Raw genomic sequence first — 15,444 nt, forward strand, 5'->3', positions numbered from 1 at the left:
CTCTCCGTTGTAGATGTTATTATCTTTGTTATCCTGTGTTACTTCATACTGTTTTTATCTTTTGATATATACATACATATATATATATATATATATATATATATATGCATATTATCGGTAGGGCCCTAACCTTCCTCGTCACTACTCGACCGAGGTTAGGCTTGGCACTTATTGGGTACCGTCGTGGTGTACTCATGCCCTATCCTGCACATGTTTTCGTGTGCAGATCCAGGTTCATTGGCTCAGCCATACCGTTTGTGAGGCGAGACGACCTTCAGAGACTTTGAGGTATATCTGCTGCGTCCGCAGACCGAGGAGTCTCTCTCTATTCCCTCTGTTAGCTTTAGATCTTTTGTACTTTCTTTTGACTAGGCATTCTGGAGTTAGAACCTTATGTAGTGTTTCTCAGCTTGTGATTTCATGAGATTCCGGGTTTTGGGAGTTGATTCAGTTTTTGAGAACATGTATTGGTTTATGTCGAGAGGCATCTTAAACGTTTCTATTTTGTTTATTTCTTCAGTTTTTATTCGTTTTCGTATTTCGTTTCTTTTTCGTAAATTGGTAGGCTTACCTAGTCGTAGAGACTAGGTGCTGTCATGACAGTTCATGGAGGGAGAACTTGGGTCGTGACATAAACATGCATGCCATAAATTATTTGACTCAAGTAAGTAAGAAGAAGCTTGGACTTTATTGATATCAATAGCTATTACATTATACTTGAAAAGACCCTCAGTTAGGTAACCTTTTCCTAACACATCATTCTTACTTATTACATCTTTTTTCAGAAACAATCATTCACTTAAATCCATTCTTGATATGAAGTTCAGCAGAGACCAAATTCTTGTGAATTTCAGGAACATGGAGAATACTATTTAGAGTCACAACTTTGCCCGAAGTCATCTTCAAAGATATATGTCCAACTTCTTCAATTTTTTCTATTGCCGAGTTTCCCATAAAGATAGTCTCGTCGGGCCATGCTGGAACATAAGAGGCAAATAACTCTTTGTTAGCACAAATATGAAGAGTGGCTCCAAAATCAATCCACCACTCCTTGAGATTTCCTACCAAGCTGCATTCAGATACCATGGCACATAAGTCCTCCATTTCATCATTCTTTTCAACCATGTTTGCTTGAATCTTCTTCTTGTCCTTCTTCGGTGCACGGCAGTCCACAACCTTATGTCCAACTTTTTTTACAGTTGTGGCAATTACCTTTGAATTTCTTCTTGCTCGGGTAATTCTTTGGACCAGACGACTTCTTTCTTTTTATGTTGCTTGTAGACGCTTCCTCAAAAAAAAATCTTCCATTATTGCTGAGTTACCGCGGGACTTCTTCTCTGCAGCCTTGTTGTCCTCTTCAATCCGTAGACAAACAATAAGGTCTTCAAGCGTCATCTCCTTGCGCTTATGTTTCAAGTAATTCTTAAAGTCCATCCACGGCGAAGGCAGCTTTTCTATAAATGCCGCAACTTGAAATGCTTCATTTATGACCATAACTTCGATCATAAATTTATTATTATAAAGTAATCAATATCTTGAATAAATATATTTACTCGATTTATACCTTCAACAAGGAGGTCATGAACAATCACTTGCATTTCTTGGACTTGCATTATTACAGATTTGCCGTCAACCATTTTAAAATCTAGAAATTTGGCGGCCACAAACTTCTTAAGTCCAGTATCTTCAGTTTTGTACTTCTTTTCAAGAGCAATCCACAACTCTCGTGATGTTTTCATGATGCTAAAAACATTGTACAAGTCGTATTCTGAGCAACTTTAAATATGATTTTTGCATAAGAAGTCAGAATGGTTCCATGCCTCCGTGACCACAAATCGCTCATTTTCAAGAGTTTCTTCTCCTAGAACTGGAACGTCCTCCATGATAAGGCGCCATAAATTGAGTGTGGTCAGGTAGAAGAACATTTTCTGCTACCAACACTTAAAGTCCACGCCGGAAAACTTTTCGGGCTTTTCTGCCGGTGCAGGAGCTGTGCGACTTGAAGACGCAGTAGCCATTGCAGCAGTGGTAGTCCCAATAGAACCATTCTATTGTTCCGTACTTGTTGTTAATTTTCTATAAAAGAAATTGACACAACCAGAATTGGTAAGTCGGTGAAGTTTTTATATCTTCAAACCGAATACAAATAACCGAGTAGAAAATCACAAAGATTTTAATGTCAGATTGAGTAGAAAGTCAGAAAGACATTAATCTCAAACTGGAGTAAAAAATCCGAAGATTTTAATCTCTAAAACGGGAGTAGAAAATCGCTAGGATTTTTGTCTCCCAAAACAGAAAGTAAGATGAACACAGAATATAAAAATTAAATTCCTTAAGCTTGTTCTCAACCTGTGTTTGAAAATAATTTTTGCATAAAAATAGTACAGACAGAAGCAGAAACAGAATAAATAAAAGTTTCGAGCCCAATAGTAAACTGTGTTTTCTTAAGAAATTTAATCCCTCACTGTCGCCCAAGGTTATTGGATTAATCCCTCCCAGGATAGAATGGAACAACTATTTTGTAATACTGACAATGAAGAATACGGAACTTCGTCGAACTCAACAAACGGCAGTAATTCACACTTATGACGTTTGCTATAAAAAACAGTGCAGAAATGCAGAAGAGAGAGGGGAGAGTATGCAGATTTTCGGTGCTGAAAAATAAGGCAAAACCTCTGAATCTATAGCCCAACAATCTGGTTGAATAGGTGCGAAGGTACCTATTCATATGAGGTACCATTTCGGCAGAAGTCTGGTCACGAATTAAACTCAAAATGACTGTTGGCAACGACGAATCTTAAATTAAAATACTGCAAAAAAATATTAGTAAAGAAATTATATAACGAAAAACGGGAAACAAATATGGTCCAAAAAATTATCAATCAAGTCGAAGCCGAGTCGAGCAAGCGATGACGACGGCGCGAGGCACCACTTCTTCTTAACTCTTGAAGAGCTAGAAGATGTGCTTCTCCATATAAGCACATAGATTTCCTTTCTATTTTTTGATGAGGGACAAAGTGCATTAGTAAAGGAAACAACTTCAAACTTTTCGTTTCCCTCCAAATATTTTCCTCCCATTTCCATTCACACCTTTTATCTAATTAGATAAAAACCCAACATCTCTCACACCTCCTTTCCACATGCCTGAACGATCTCAGCCTTGCTTCTTGATCTTGTTCACCACAGAGGCCGCACCTAACTTGCCTCGAATATCTTCATTCCTGATCATATCTCTCCATAGTATGTCCACACATCTATATCAGCATCCTTATCTTTGTTGCTTATTTCTAGACATGAGAGTTCTTGATTGGTTAATAATCCACTCTATAAGACATAGTGGTCTAACCATCACTTTGTAGAACTTACCTTTAAGTCTTGGTGACACGTTCTTATCCACAAGACACCGGATGTTAACCTCCATTTCAGCCACTCCGCTCAATACGATGTGTGACATCACAACTACCTTGTTAAGTGCTTTTTGAGAATTGAGAAGTATTAAAAAAGAACTATTACTTCTTTAATACTAAGGGTATAGTTGGAGACTGTCACGCCCCAACCCTAGGGAGGCGTGGCTGGCACCCGGTGCCACACTGGCCCGAGCGAACCACTCTGCAACTCTTTTTTTTTCTTTGTAACTATCATGGGCCAACATGGCCACAACTCATAATGTATAACTATAGGCGGACAACTGTAATACCCTATATACTAATAAGGGCATATAAGTCTTTAACTAAAGTTAAAAAAAAAAAGAAATAACAGGAGAATGGGCTAAAGCCCATCAGGAGGAAAGAGAAACGAAAAGGGCAAAAGGCAGCAAAGCTGCTGCTAAACAATAGAAGCTACAAAACGCTAAGAAAGAAAGGAAAAAAATAGAACGAAGAGAAGCGGAATCGGGTGAGCGGCGACCATAGTTGGAGAAGAAAAGTGAGGGAGGAAACTAGAATTCAGATATTCATTCCTATACATGACACTGACCTTACACATAATTTAGTTTGTAATTATCTTACCAATTATCTGGAGACTAGGGAATAATATAGCAATGACTTCTGGGAATTGGATATAGAAGAAACAAATATGCTGCTAGAAAGAAATTACTACTCTTCTACAGGATTTATTCTTTAAATTTAGGGAAAGATGATTACCTAATAATTGGGGCAGAATGTGTGTGGAGTAATAATTGTCTAATAATGGTGATTATTATGCATATTAAGGAGTTAAATTAAATATAGGTTATGTGCACAATGTTAAGAAAAGAGTACACGATGTGTTTCGGGTTCTGCTACACTGTTTCAAAGTTTATTGTCTTCAATTTTTAATTCTAATGATTAGCTAATTATTACATGATGATTGAGAATTTTCGTCCTAAAGAATCAATAGAACTTTATGAAATTGGATTAATAAATTATACAAGTTGAAATTGATAGATTATGGACTAGTTGAATTACTCATAGGTGGGTAAATATAATTCGGCGAATAAGAGTCAAATATGAAACCTCGAGGGTCGGGTATTCTAAATTAGCTATGATTAGCGTAAATAAGGAAACTAACATGAGATTGCTGTAATTATAGATTGATTGGAGGAATTTGTATGCTCGAGGTGAAGCATTTGGTATTTCGGCACGAGTACTGTGAGTAGTAATCTTACCGCAATTTGTATTTTCATAACTTGCATGATTTACACATGATTTTCAATATGAATATGTTACCGATTATTTTGAGTTGCATGTGGGACAACTCTTTTACTCGATATGATACCGAAATAGTTATTTGAGATGAATATCGTGGTTTTAAATATTTTCGTTGTCACTAGATCTGTTTTACCGTTACTTGAATTTATATCGAAAGGAAATTATATGATTTGATAGAACCGAAATGCCCTATATTGTTTTAAAATAGTTTCTACGAGTATATATGGATACAGAGACAAGTATAAATGGGAGTAGACATTGAAGGATCCCGTAGCTAACGGCGGATTCGTTAGACCTGGTGCACCTTGTAATTACCGATTACCGTTATAGCCCTAGCTAGTGGGAAGGTAGAACTACCATACCATTACCGATTTCCCTCGAGTAGGGACTACCGTTATATATGACTTCTTGTAAAGAAGTCCACAGTATACCGATTACATGATCCGTTCATTGAAACCTCCCAAAATATGAATTTGAATACTGATATTATACAGTGGTTACCGAGCTTATTATTGAATTGTTAATTATATTTTACTACAAGAAAAGCGTGATGAGACTGAAAATTATTTAGTGTTTCTGAAAGGACATTTTTATGTATTTTCTCTTTGAGATACTAGCATGTTTCTGACTTGTCCCCAAAAAAAACGGTTGTGGTTAAGTGTTATTACTCACTGAGCTAGCGACTCATTCCCCGCTAATTATTTTACAGAGACAGCAGTTGACGCAGGCGAGGATTTCGTTAATTAGAGCGCACAAGTCGATATTTCTCGGTGAGCCTCGCACTTGTTCGCGTGGGCAGAGATTTTATTTATTGTTATGGTCTTTTCATTGAATTCTTAGAGTCTCTCCATAGTCATTATTTTAGTGTCATGAGTATTCTTTTGTTATTATAGTCTTATGTTGAGTATCGTTCTCATTTATCAAAGTTGGAGATAAATTAGTATTTTTAGTGGTTAGTTGGTGGTTTAGTTATGGTGGAGACTTGTATTGGTTAATTGACAAGTTGTCAATTATTTGGTATGATATTAGGATGTTTAGTTGTTCATTTGAGACGGGAAAATTTTAGGGATGGTCCAAAAACAGGAGAAACTCTGTCCGATTTTCTGTAAAATTACCGATGAGGCTAACTTGGGAGCACTTGCTCCTAAGCGCCGGTCACAATCCTAAATTGGGTCGTGACAATAACACTGTATCATTGAATTATTTTTCTTAAAATATGAATACATATGGGCCGTCAAGGCTTCTGACATATTGTACAAAATGAACCTCTGTCTACAAAGCCTCTAAGATTGTTTGACATCAAATGGGACAGGGTACCGGCCTACCCATAAGTCTGTAGTAAAACTCAGACACGATGACTCATAGACTCGATTGCACTCCGAATGAGGTGGACTTTAACGATCCTTCGTTGAATGCCAAACTGGTCTACTATGAGGGCTCGTCAAACTGATTATCTATAACTGCAGGCATGAATGCAGCGTCCCCAGCAAAAGGTCGTCAGTACGAATAATGTACTGAGTATATAAGGCAGAACTGAAATATAACAATAAGTCAACATTAATTAAAGACATATAAGAATCAACCTGAATCTCTAAAGTGCATGCATACTTATTATACTTTTATATATATATATATATATATATATATATATATATATATATATATATATGTGTGTATATATATATATATAATACTTCTCTTTGAGACCATTATCCATATGTATAATGCATGACTGCCCAACTGATCAGTGGTAACTGCCCGACCGGCTGTCGTACGGTGATAAATGTATGACTGCCCAACTGGTGGTAAATAATGATACATAACTGCCCAACCGGTGGTAACTGCCCGACCCGCTGTAGCCCGGTGGTAAATGAATATGCATGACTGCCCAAGCTGTAGCTCGGTGGTTAATGCATGACTGCCCGACCGGCCGTAGCTCGGTGGTAAATACATATGCATGAAGATACATGTATTACGATATTATGAACATTAACATATTTATCAAATACCTCAATAGAGAACTAGATACGTACGTAGACATGCTTGAATATCACTTTACGAGAATGAATAACATAGACATCCTTAACTATTAAGAGTAGAACCACTTATGGAATAACATTATGTTTACGTATCGTTACTTGGATCATGCCAAAAGAAGGAAGGATTAGCCTTAACATACTTGGAGTAGGAAAAAATCCGTATAATATTCTTGAAAAAGATTGCACCGTACTCCCTTAGAATCGCAAAATCATTGCTAATATGCTAAGAAATTTCGTTGGATTTCTTTTGTAGGAATTGGTTGAAGATTTTGTAAGAACAATGTTGAAGATGTTAGGAATATCTTGTAGGAATTGCTAATGTGCAAAAGGTCATGTCTGATTTTAGTCTTTGTATTCAAGATCCTAGAAATATGTGTCTTGAAATTACTACAATAGGTTGCCACCTAATCATAAATGACCAAGAGTCATTTGTTTGGTTGGTGTTTTGCTGCCACGTGGGGGTGAGGAGGGGTTTTAATCTTATCCCATAATCAATTAATTAATTAGGTAATATTTCGCTATCCGGTAATTAATTAATTACCCGCATAATAAAGAATTATCTCAAATTACTTAAAATACTATTCACTTTTAACACACTTTATATAACTTACTATCATGGTCATGTGGTAACATATAAAATCAATACACACACTATTGTTTCATTAAAACATCCATGAAAAAAATGCATATATTTTCTGAACTTCTAATTTTCCTAATCTCATATAAAGAGTACAAATTTTCGTACACTTAATTCTTAAAATGGTAAAAAGATATCATTCTTTTCTTGTTAGAAAATAATTTATATCTTTACAATAAAGAAAATCTCATAAACTTTCTCATATTATGAGTATAATTGAAAGTAGTAATATTAATAATTATATAAATTTATATTTTTCAAATTGCTTTACAAAAATATTCCACTCAAAATACCATATCAAATGTATATAACGGTATCAAAGTTGTTAAACTTACGGGGACTTACAATAATATAGTCACAAATCCTTTATGATCTCATGAATAGTCTCTATCCCTTCAAGCACATGTGAATTACCATGACTTATCCTAATATTAAAGTACGGGATGTAACAGAGACAAATAATAAATATAGTTTTGAATTCCTAAAGTGATAATTATTTTACAATAATTTCTTTGAGCTAAAGCTATAGTTAAAATGGGCGGAGGGAGTAAAAAAATTTCCCAAAATAGCAACTTCCCCGACAAATATTTCAAAGATATTGTACTATACCATTTACTTCAGCGTATACTTATATTTTATTCAAATGGAATGAAAATTACTTTAACATTATCAATTATAGCAGAAGTAAAAATTCTAAGATCTCGTACATCTTCATAATGGGTCTGTTTACTAGCTCCACCTATTCTCTATTATTGAACTGACTTTTCCTATTCATTTTTTTTTTTTTGGTATTCTCAATTTTCGGAAAAGAAGAAAAAGAATGAAAGAAGTCAAGGTTGGTCTCCATATATTTGTAGTTTTTTGAACCAAATAATTGCTTTTTCTTAGACCAATAATTGTTAGGCTCTAGGTAAAGTATTGTCAATTCTGCATTTACTGAAGTGAAAGTTTCACAATTCCCATGAAAAGTGAACTAATCCTTTGAATTAAATATTAAAATGTGAAAAGAAGAAACTGTCAGCCAAGAAAGTAAGAAAACCATAATAGTAATTATTTGGCAATTATAATTTTACCTAGGAAAAAATATCAAAACATTGAAAACTGTTACTACTATAAAAGCTCTTAGTAGTATTCCTTTCGTCTCAAGTTATTCGTGGTTTTTAAAAATAATAGTCTCAAACTATTTATTATTTTAGAAGTTCAAGATAAAATTAATTATTTTTTTCTATTTTACCTTTAATAATAATTATTCTTGAAGATGGATGTAGACAATAAATTTGCGTCGAGAAAATAAAATCAGGACCGAAAGTTATCGCAACAATGGTAGTATTTATTTCAAATAATATGAGTGTACAATCTCTACGATTCCTCCGTTTCTACTTTTCTAGTATAAATTCAAGGACCTTTGAGCTTGATCTTGAATTTGAATTTGATTTTGATTTATCCGTCGCGAACACTTTGATTGTTGTCACGAATTGTTTCACGAACAAGTAGCCTTGATCTTGAACGCCTTGTATTTAATTTGACTTCGTTCTTGATCTTGAATACTTGAAATTTGTGTTGAAGTGCTTGAATGCTTGAACACTTGCAGTTTGTAGAGAATTGTGGCTTTTGATCCACGAGCTCCCGTCTGTCTTCTTGTTATAACTTCTGGTGTCTTTTCTGAGTTTATGAAGACCCCTATTTATAGTTGTGGGAAGGAAGAGTTATGATAAGAACAAACTCTTTCCGACCAATCAATTTGAAGTGTGACAAGGCCGCATTTGATTGGCCAGAACATGTCACTTGCACACGTGGCGCGATTTCTTTGGCCCTTTAATTTGACTTGACATGCCTTGTCATTTTGACACGTGGCATGATCCCGTTGGCTCTTCCGCTTGACTTGGCGTGCCACGTCATATGACACATGGCACCAAATTGGGCCTCTAAGAAGATGGCATATTGGCCTAAGTAAGTGGGCTCATTACTTTAGCCCAATTTAATGGGCCAGCCCAATAGATTAAGGCTTATTTATTTTATCCATATATATTGGGCTTATAATTAATCCAATTATATTAGCCCAATAAATTTATTTGCCCTAGTATATCTTGAATTTTAAAATATAATCTCAATTATTTTACAAATTTAATTCCAATAAAATTTATATGCCTACAAATGCCCCTACATCAAGGTAAAAATTGCACGGGGCGCCCTATTTGGTCGCCCCCATTTAACCTATACTCATTTTTTTTTAAAGTTTTAACTTGTACCCACTTTTTAGACAACTTCAGCCTCCTTTCTCCTCTTCCTTTTCCTCCTTCGTTTTCTTCTTCTTCTTTCTTCTGTTGCTGTTGGTGCTGCTATGAAACTTCAGTTCATGGGATGATTGCCATAAATATGTTTATCAGATTATTTAAAAATAAATTATAAACAATTACGTAAGTTAGTAGGCAATAATTTGTGAATATTTTCACGTAATTCTGTTCTTTCACGTTTATTGTTTTCAAAATTTATGATTTAGATATTGTTGGCAATCTGATTATTTTATAGTAGTAATACACTATGAAAGAATAAGGTGATTATTTATCTAGTATATTAGAAAGTTTTTTCAAAAACTTCAGCTTATATAGTGCTAAAATTTTTACAAATGAACTAAATAACTTCAGCATCTTCTACTGAAGTTTTTGAAAAAGCTTTGTGACAAAACTAATGAATCCAGGACAAAAAGACTTCAGCTTATATAGTGCTGAAGACTTTACAAATGAACTAAATAACTTCAGCATCTTCTGCTGAAATTTTTGAAAAAGCTTATCCAGGACAAAAAAACTTCAGCTTATTTACTGCTGATGTTTTTACAAATGAACTAAATAACTTCAGCATCTTCTGCTGAAGTTTTTGAAAAAGTTTTATGACAAAACTAATGAATCCAGGACAAAAAAACTTCAGCTATTTTAGTGCTGAAGTTGTTACAAATGAACTAAATAACTTCAGCATCTTCTGCTGAAGTTTTTGAAAATTTTTTATGACAAAACTAATGAATCCAGGACAAAAAAACTTCAGTTATTTAGTGCTAAAGCTTTTACAAATGAACTAAATAACTTCAGCATCTTATCCAGGACAAAAAAACTTCAGCCCCGTCTACTAGAATGCTGAAGTTTTGCGTGATAGCCTTTGCTACTTCAGCTCCGTATGCTGAAGTTACGCGAAAAAGTGGGTACGCTTGCAATTTTTTTTGCAAAGCGGGCACAAGTTAAAACGTGACCCAAAAAGCGGATATAGATGCAAATCTCCCTACTTCAAGACTTATCGGATATATATATTTCGTCCATTGACTAAATTATATACCAACTGCCATACATAGCTTTGAATTTATATGTTGCCTTCATTTTCACGTGAAATTCTTATTTGCCATAAAGTTACCAACCAATTCATACTCTTTTACAAGGCTCTGTTCTACTACCAAATTCCACGTGGTCAAGATTAATGTCCAACATGTATTGGAGAAAATTATATTTATGTATATGGCGACGTGTCATGACATATAGACTGGTCAAACAGTCAAAGAAATAAGGTTGGTTAACAGATACGAGCAACATTAGATACGAGTAAATTAAATGGAGGGGGTGCGGGGTGCGAGCAGTCATAAAAGTAATTCAACGCTCATACCTATTCAAGACATTTGAAACTCAAAGATAGTGAAGAGTCAAAGGAATGAATCTGACAACAAAAAGGAGCCCAGATACAATATTTAATGAGTATTAATTATTGGAAACGTTAGAAAATATGTATTTAATGTATAATTGTATAACGTAACATTTAAAGTCATTAATTGCCCATAATAGCATTATTAGGACAAAGGTAAGGCTCGTATCCCAAAAGAGCTATAAAAAGGGGAGAAACAAACAAATGTAAGGGGGGTGTCTATTGGAATATACTTTGATTTACCAGCTTTCATACTTGGTTATTCTAAAATTTCTTTCTTTATTTACTTTTTTGATTATCAGTAACCCGATTCTTCTAATTTCTAGCTTTGACTAAAAATCTATTTTTTGGTTAAACAGTTAGAAACTAAGAGATATCTTGAACTGATCCTCGAATCATTGACAGAGAGGAAAACTGAGGTTCAAAGCCGGGATATAATAGTAAAGAAGCTGCAAGATGAATTGGGAGGGAAGAAGTATTTGCTTGTCCTAGATGATTTGTGGCATGTCGATCCTACATTGTGGCATGAGTTCGTGGACACCTTGAAAGGAATAAACATATCCAGAGGAAACTGCATTCTTGTGACTACTCGTAGGGATCAGGTGGCATCCGCAGTAGCAGCACATCTTCATATGTTGGGAAAATTAGCAGAAGATCACTGTTGGTCCATTTTCAAACAAAGAGCATTTGCTGATGGGGAGGTACCAGAGGAAATAGTGAGCATGGGCAACGGGGTTGTTAAAATGTGTCAAGGTCTACCATTGGCAGCAAATGTGTTGGGAGGCCTCTTACGCAATAAGGGAAAACATGAATGGCAGGCAATTCTTGATGGCAACGCCTTGTTGCAGGTGAAGGTGATATTGGGGAAAATAGCTTAAAGAAAATCCTAAACTGAGCTATATTTATCTACCATCTCCACATCTGAAAAAATGTTTTGCTTACTTTGCAATGTTTCCAAAAGATTTTGAGTTTGAAAAGGACCAACTCATCCAACTCTGGATGGCAGAAGGATTTCTTCGTCCATGTCAAGAGACCTCTGTGATGGAAGACGTTGGGAACAAGTTTTTTCAACTTTTGTTGCAAAATTCCTTGCTGCAAGATGTTAAGCTAAATGAGCACAATGATATAACACACTGTAAGATGCATGATCTTGTGCATGATTTGGCTGGAGATGTTTTAAAATCTAAACTATTTAATCTGGAAGGTGTTGGAGGAGAAAATCTTTCTCAACTTCGATACTTTGGATGGGACTCACCAAGTGATCTAATAGATAATATAAATGAGCCAGGACGTTTGTGCACGTTGTTTTGGAGAAGCAATATATCTGAAGATATGCTATTGAGCTTTCAGTTTTTGAGAGTTTTAAATCTGTCCATGTCAGGCATCAAGGAGTTGTCAGCCTCAATTAGCAAGCTAATATACTTGAGATATCTTGATCTCTCCTACACTGAGATCAAAGCCTTGCCCAACTCCATTTGCAAGCTTTACAATTTGCAAACTTTTAGAGTCAATAACTGCTTTTCACTCGAGGGGCTTCCAGATGAGATGGGAAATATGATAAGTTTGAGACACATATATTACAATTCTTGTTACCAATTCATTACTGGTTGGGGTTCACGATGTATCTTTAATGACCACTTTCAGATGCCACTTAACATGGGGCAATTGACTTGTCTTAAGACCTACAATTTTTCAAGGTAGGTTTAGAGCAAGGTCGTCGAATTAACGAATTAGGTCATTTGAAAAACCTTGGAGGTGAATTGACGATCAATGGTCTCCAATTGGTACGTAACAGAGAAGAAGCTCAAACAGCATATTTGCAGGAGAAACCGAATATCTTCAAGCTGGCATATTTATGGTCCCATGATGAAATAGAAGGCTGTGAAATCAATAATGAGTATGTGTTGGATGGATGGTGTTCAGCCACATCCAAACTTGAAAACCTTAGCAGTGGTGGACTATTTGGGGACTAGATTTCCTTCATGGTTGAGAGAAGGTTTGCTACCATATCTGGTCAAGTTGAAATTAAGTGGTTGCAAAAAGTGCAAAGAAGTTCCATCACTTGGCCAACTTAAACTCCTTCGGCATCTTGAGCTGGTAGGATTCCATGAGGTGGAATGCATTGCACCTACATTTTATGGTGTTGAGGTTAGCAATAATGGATCAAGCAGCGATAATGCAAATATCCAAGTGTTCCCATTACTTAAAGAACTAGTTTTGGATGATATGCCTAGCCTCACTGAGTGGAAGGGAGTGGAATTGATACCAACAGGAAATGTTGGTAGAGATGGAGTTGGAGTAAGAATGTTTGCTGGACTTGAGAAGTTGAGGATTAGGAACTGTTCATTGTTAAGAAGTACTCCAAATCAATTTGAAATCCTGCGTGAATTAACTATTAAAGGAGTTGACAGTGATATGCCATTGTTGAACTTGTGCAGCAACTTGACATCTCTGGTAGATCTTATTGTCGATGATGTGAAAGAGCTCACCTCTCTTCCAGATGAGATGCTACACAATAATTTTTCTCTTCAACATCTATCGGTCATAAATTGCAGAGAGTTTTGTGAATTGCCACAAAGTTTGTACAATCTCCATTCTCTTAAGAGCTTAGTAATTGAAAGGTGCACCAAATTCAGTTCCATTCCTATTCCCAATGGAGTGAATCATTTGACTTCCCTCCAAAGTCTGCGGTTATACAAATGTGATGGATTGATCAGTTTACCTAACGGATTGCTAGAGCATTTTCAGTCTCTAGAATCTTTGGAGGTCTGCATTTGTAAAAACTTAGTTTCCCTCCCTTTACATTTGTGTGAAATGCCTTCACTTTCATATATGAATATATTAGGCTGTCCCAGATTGAATAGTGTATCCATAGAAGGGCTACACCGTCTCGGTGGGTTTAGAACATCGATTGTTGGTCCTTATCAGAGTCAGTGGACTTTGAGGCCAATTGATTTTTAATGGCATTCAACAACTATTGTCCCTTCATACATTGCGAGTGTACGGACATGCACACTGAGATTCTCTGCCCGAACAGAGATGGTAATAATTGAATTAGGAATCGAGGTGCCCAAGTTAGAAGAAAGTTGCACCAATCGGACTGACCCAAATTGGTGGCTGCCCAGAGTAATTGTCGTAGGTGAGATGGCAATTCAGAAACTTATGTAACTAGATTTCTCTTTCAGTTTCTGATCAGTTGAGCCTCCATTCTCCTTCTTTCCTTTAGTTTTCACTTTTTCATTCCCCAAAAGAATACATATAACTATAGAACTGAAGAATTCCAGAAAAAAAGCTTTATATAAATACGATCCTTTTTCTTGCAACTAATTGACATCAACACAAATGCAAAGTTATCAGTGAATTGCATTTGCGCTTTCCTTTCAGCATTGTACTCTTTCACTTGAAACCAATTGTCCTTCTAATTCCTCATCAAACAAGGAATGTTTAAATTTCTTTATCAGTGTGGTTTAATATGGAAATTTTTTGTTCTTTCTCATAGGCGACTAGATCAAACATCATGCTAGAGGGTTGCTCGCCAGGGCGGAGCTAGAGTGTCAGAGAGCATTCGAACCCTGTATTTGTCTTAAAAAATTCATTGAATATGCACAAATTATTAATTTGAAATCCACTAACTTAAAACGATTAAAATCCCGACGCATAAGCTTGAAATCACGGATCCGTCTCTGTTGCTAGCTGTGGTATATCAAGTCAAAATTGGGTGGTATTCATGTTGGGTAAATTTTCATTTAGACTTGTTAGAGGAATGCATAAAGAGTTTGTCAAGCTTTTTGTGGTGCTCCGTTTCCTCTTGACCCAAACTTGCTATTTAACAGGGTTGGTTTGTTTTGTATGCAAGCCACAGTAGCAGTCTCTCCTGAGCAAACCTGACTAATTTGAAATGCACTATGGTCTGAATTTGGATAGAATCTTTGGCTATAGACTCATTACGGGACTCTTTCATGATTATTTGGTTAAGATTACAGTATCTCTCAAGTTCATGCATAATGAACTATGAACAGTATCATTCAATTTGAAAAAGAAATAGAAGTAGTAATTTTAATTCATTGCTTTTCTATTTATTGCCTAGAATTAGCGAGCAAAGTAAAATATCTTAGGAAAATAAGAGAAGATCGTATGATATTGGTAGGGGTGTTCATGGTTCCTAAAAAAAACTAAACCGAGTAAGTCGGTTTTTCAAATATTAGAATCAAATCAAGTCGATTTTTTATTAATTCGGTTTATGGCGGGTTTTGTTGGTTTTTCGGTTTTTTCCGATTAGTTATCGGGTTTTCCTTAAATATGAGACGTACACTACCAAACACATATTCCGGTGACTACATTTTCAACATAACACTATCAAACCAATTGCTCCTTGAGAAATCTATCATTTACCAAGATA

At 35.6% G+C, this 15,444-nt stretch overlaps 3 protein-coding genes across 3 annotated transcripts; 2 read left to right on the top strand and 1 right to left on the bottom strand.

Annotated features, from left to right (window-relative positions):
- Positions 1-795: 795 nt before the first annotated feature.
- On the bottom strand, positions 796-2,018 carry LOC109242139. The gene is made up of 4 exons (XM_019408973.1): positions 1,936-2,018; positions 1,565-1,743; positions 1,323-1,454; positions 796-1,187 (listed from the first exon to the last, which is right to left on the bottom strand). Exons 1-4 carry the CDS (start codon positions 2,016-2,018, stop codon positions 796-798), a joined length of 786 nt encoding a protein of 261 aa, XP_019264518.1.
- Positions 2,019-6,042: 4,024 nt separating this feature from the next.
- Positions 6,043-11,923, top strand: LOC109242140 (putative disease resistance protein RGA3). The gene is made up of 2 exons (XM_019408974.1): positions 6,043-6,111; positions 11,405-11,923. Exons 1-2 carry the CDS (start codon positions 6,043-6,045, stop codon positions 11,921-11,923), a joined length of 588 nt encoding a protein of 195 aa, XP_019264519.1.
- A 52-nt stretch (positions 11,924-11,975) lies between these two features.
- On the top strand, positions 11,976-14,035 carry LOC109242147 (putative disease resistance protein RGA4). The gene has a single exon (XM_019408981.1). It carries the CDS (start codon positions 11,994-11,996, stop codon positions 12,744-12,746), a length of 753 nt encoding a protein of 250 aa, XP_019264526.1. The 5' UTR covers positions 11,976-11,993; the 3' UTR covers positions 12,747-14,035.
- The last annotated feature ends 1,409 nt before the right edge of the window (positions 14,036-15,444 follow it).

Source organism: Nicotiana attenuata, unplaced genomic scaffold, assembly GCF_001879085.1.
Source record: "Nicotiana attenuata strain UT unplaced genomic scaffold, NIATTr2, whole genome shotgun sequence".
In the NCBI taxonomy this organism is placed as follows: Eukaryota; Viridiplantae; Streptophyta; class Magnoliopsida; order Solanales; family Solanaceae; genus Nicotiana; species Nicotiana attenuata.

Bases quoted from the DNA above. Each gene is read 5' to 3' on its own strand.
- LOC109242147 (XM_019408981.1), top strand. From the start codon at position 11,994: ATGTTTCCAAAAGATTTTGAGTTTGAAAAGGACCAACTCATCCAACTC.
- LOC109242140 (XM_019408974.1), top strand. From the start codon at position 6,043: ATGACTCATAGACTCGATTGCACTCCGAATGAGGTGGACTTTAACGAT. The intron at 6,112-11,404 runs GTCTACTATGAG...TTGGTTAAACAG, and splicing joins CTTCGTTGAATGCCAAACTG to TTAGAAACTAAGAGATATCT.
- LOC109242139 (XM_019408973.1), bottom strand. From the start codon at position 2,018: ATGGCTACTGCGTCTTCAAGTCGCACAGCTCCTGCACCGGCAGAAAAG. The intron at 1,455-1,564 runs GTATAAATCGAG...CGGCATTTATAG, and splicing joins TCATGACCTCCTTGTTGAAG to AAAAGCTGCCTTCGCCGTGG. The intron at 1,188-1,322 runs GTAACTCAGCAA...CTGTAAAAAAAG, and splicing joins TGCAGAGAAGAAGTCCCGCG to TTGGACATAAGGTTGTGGAC.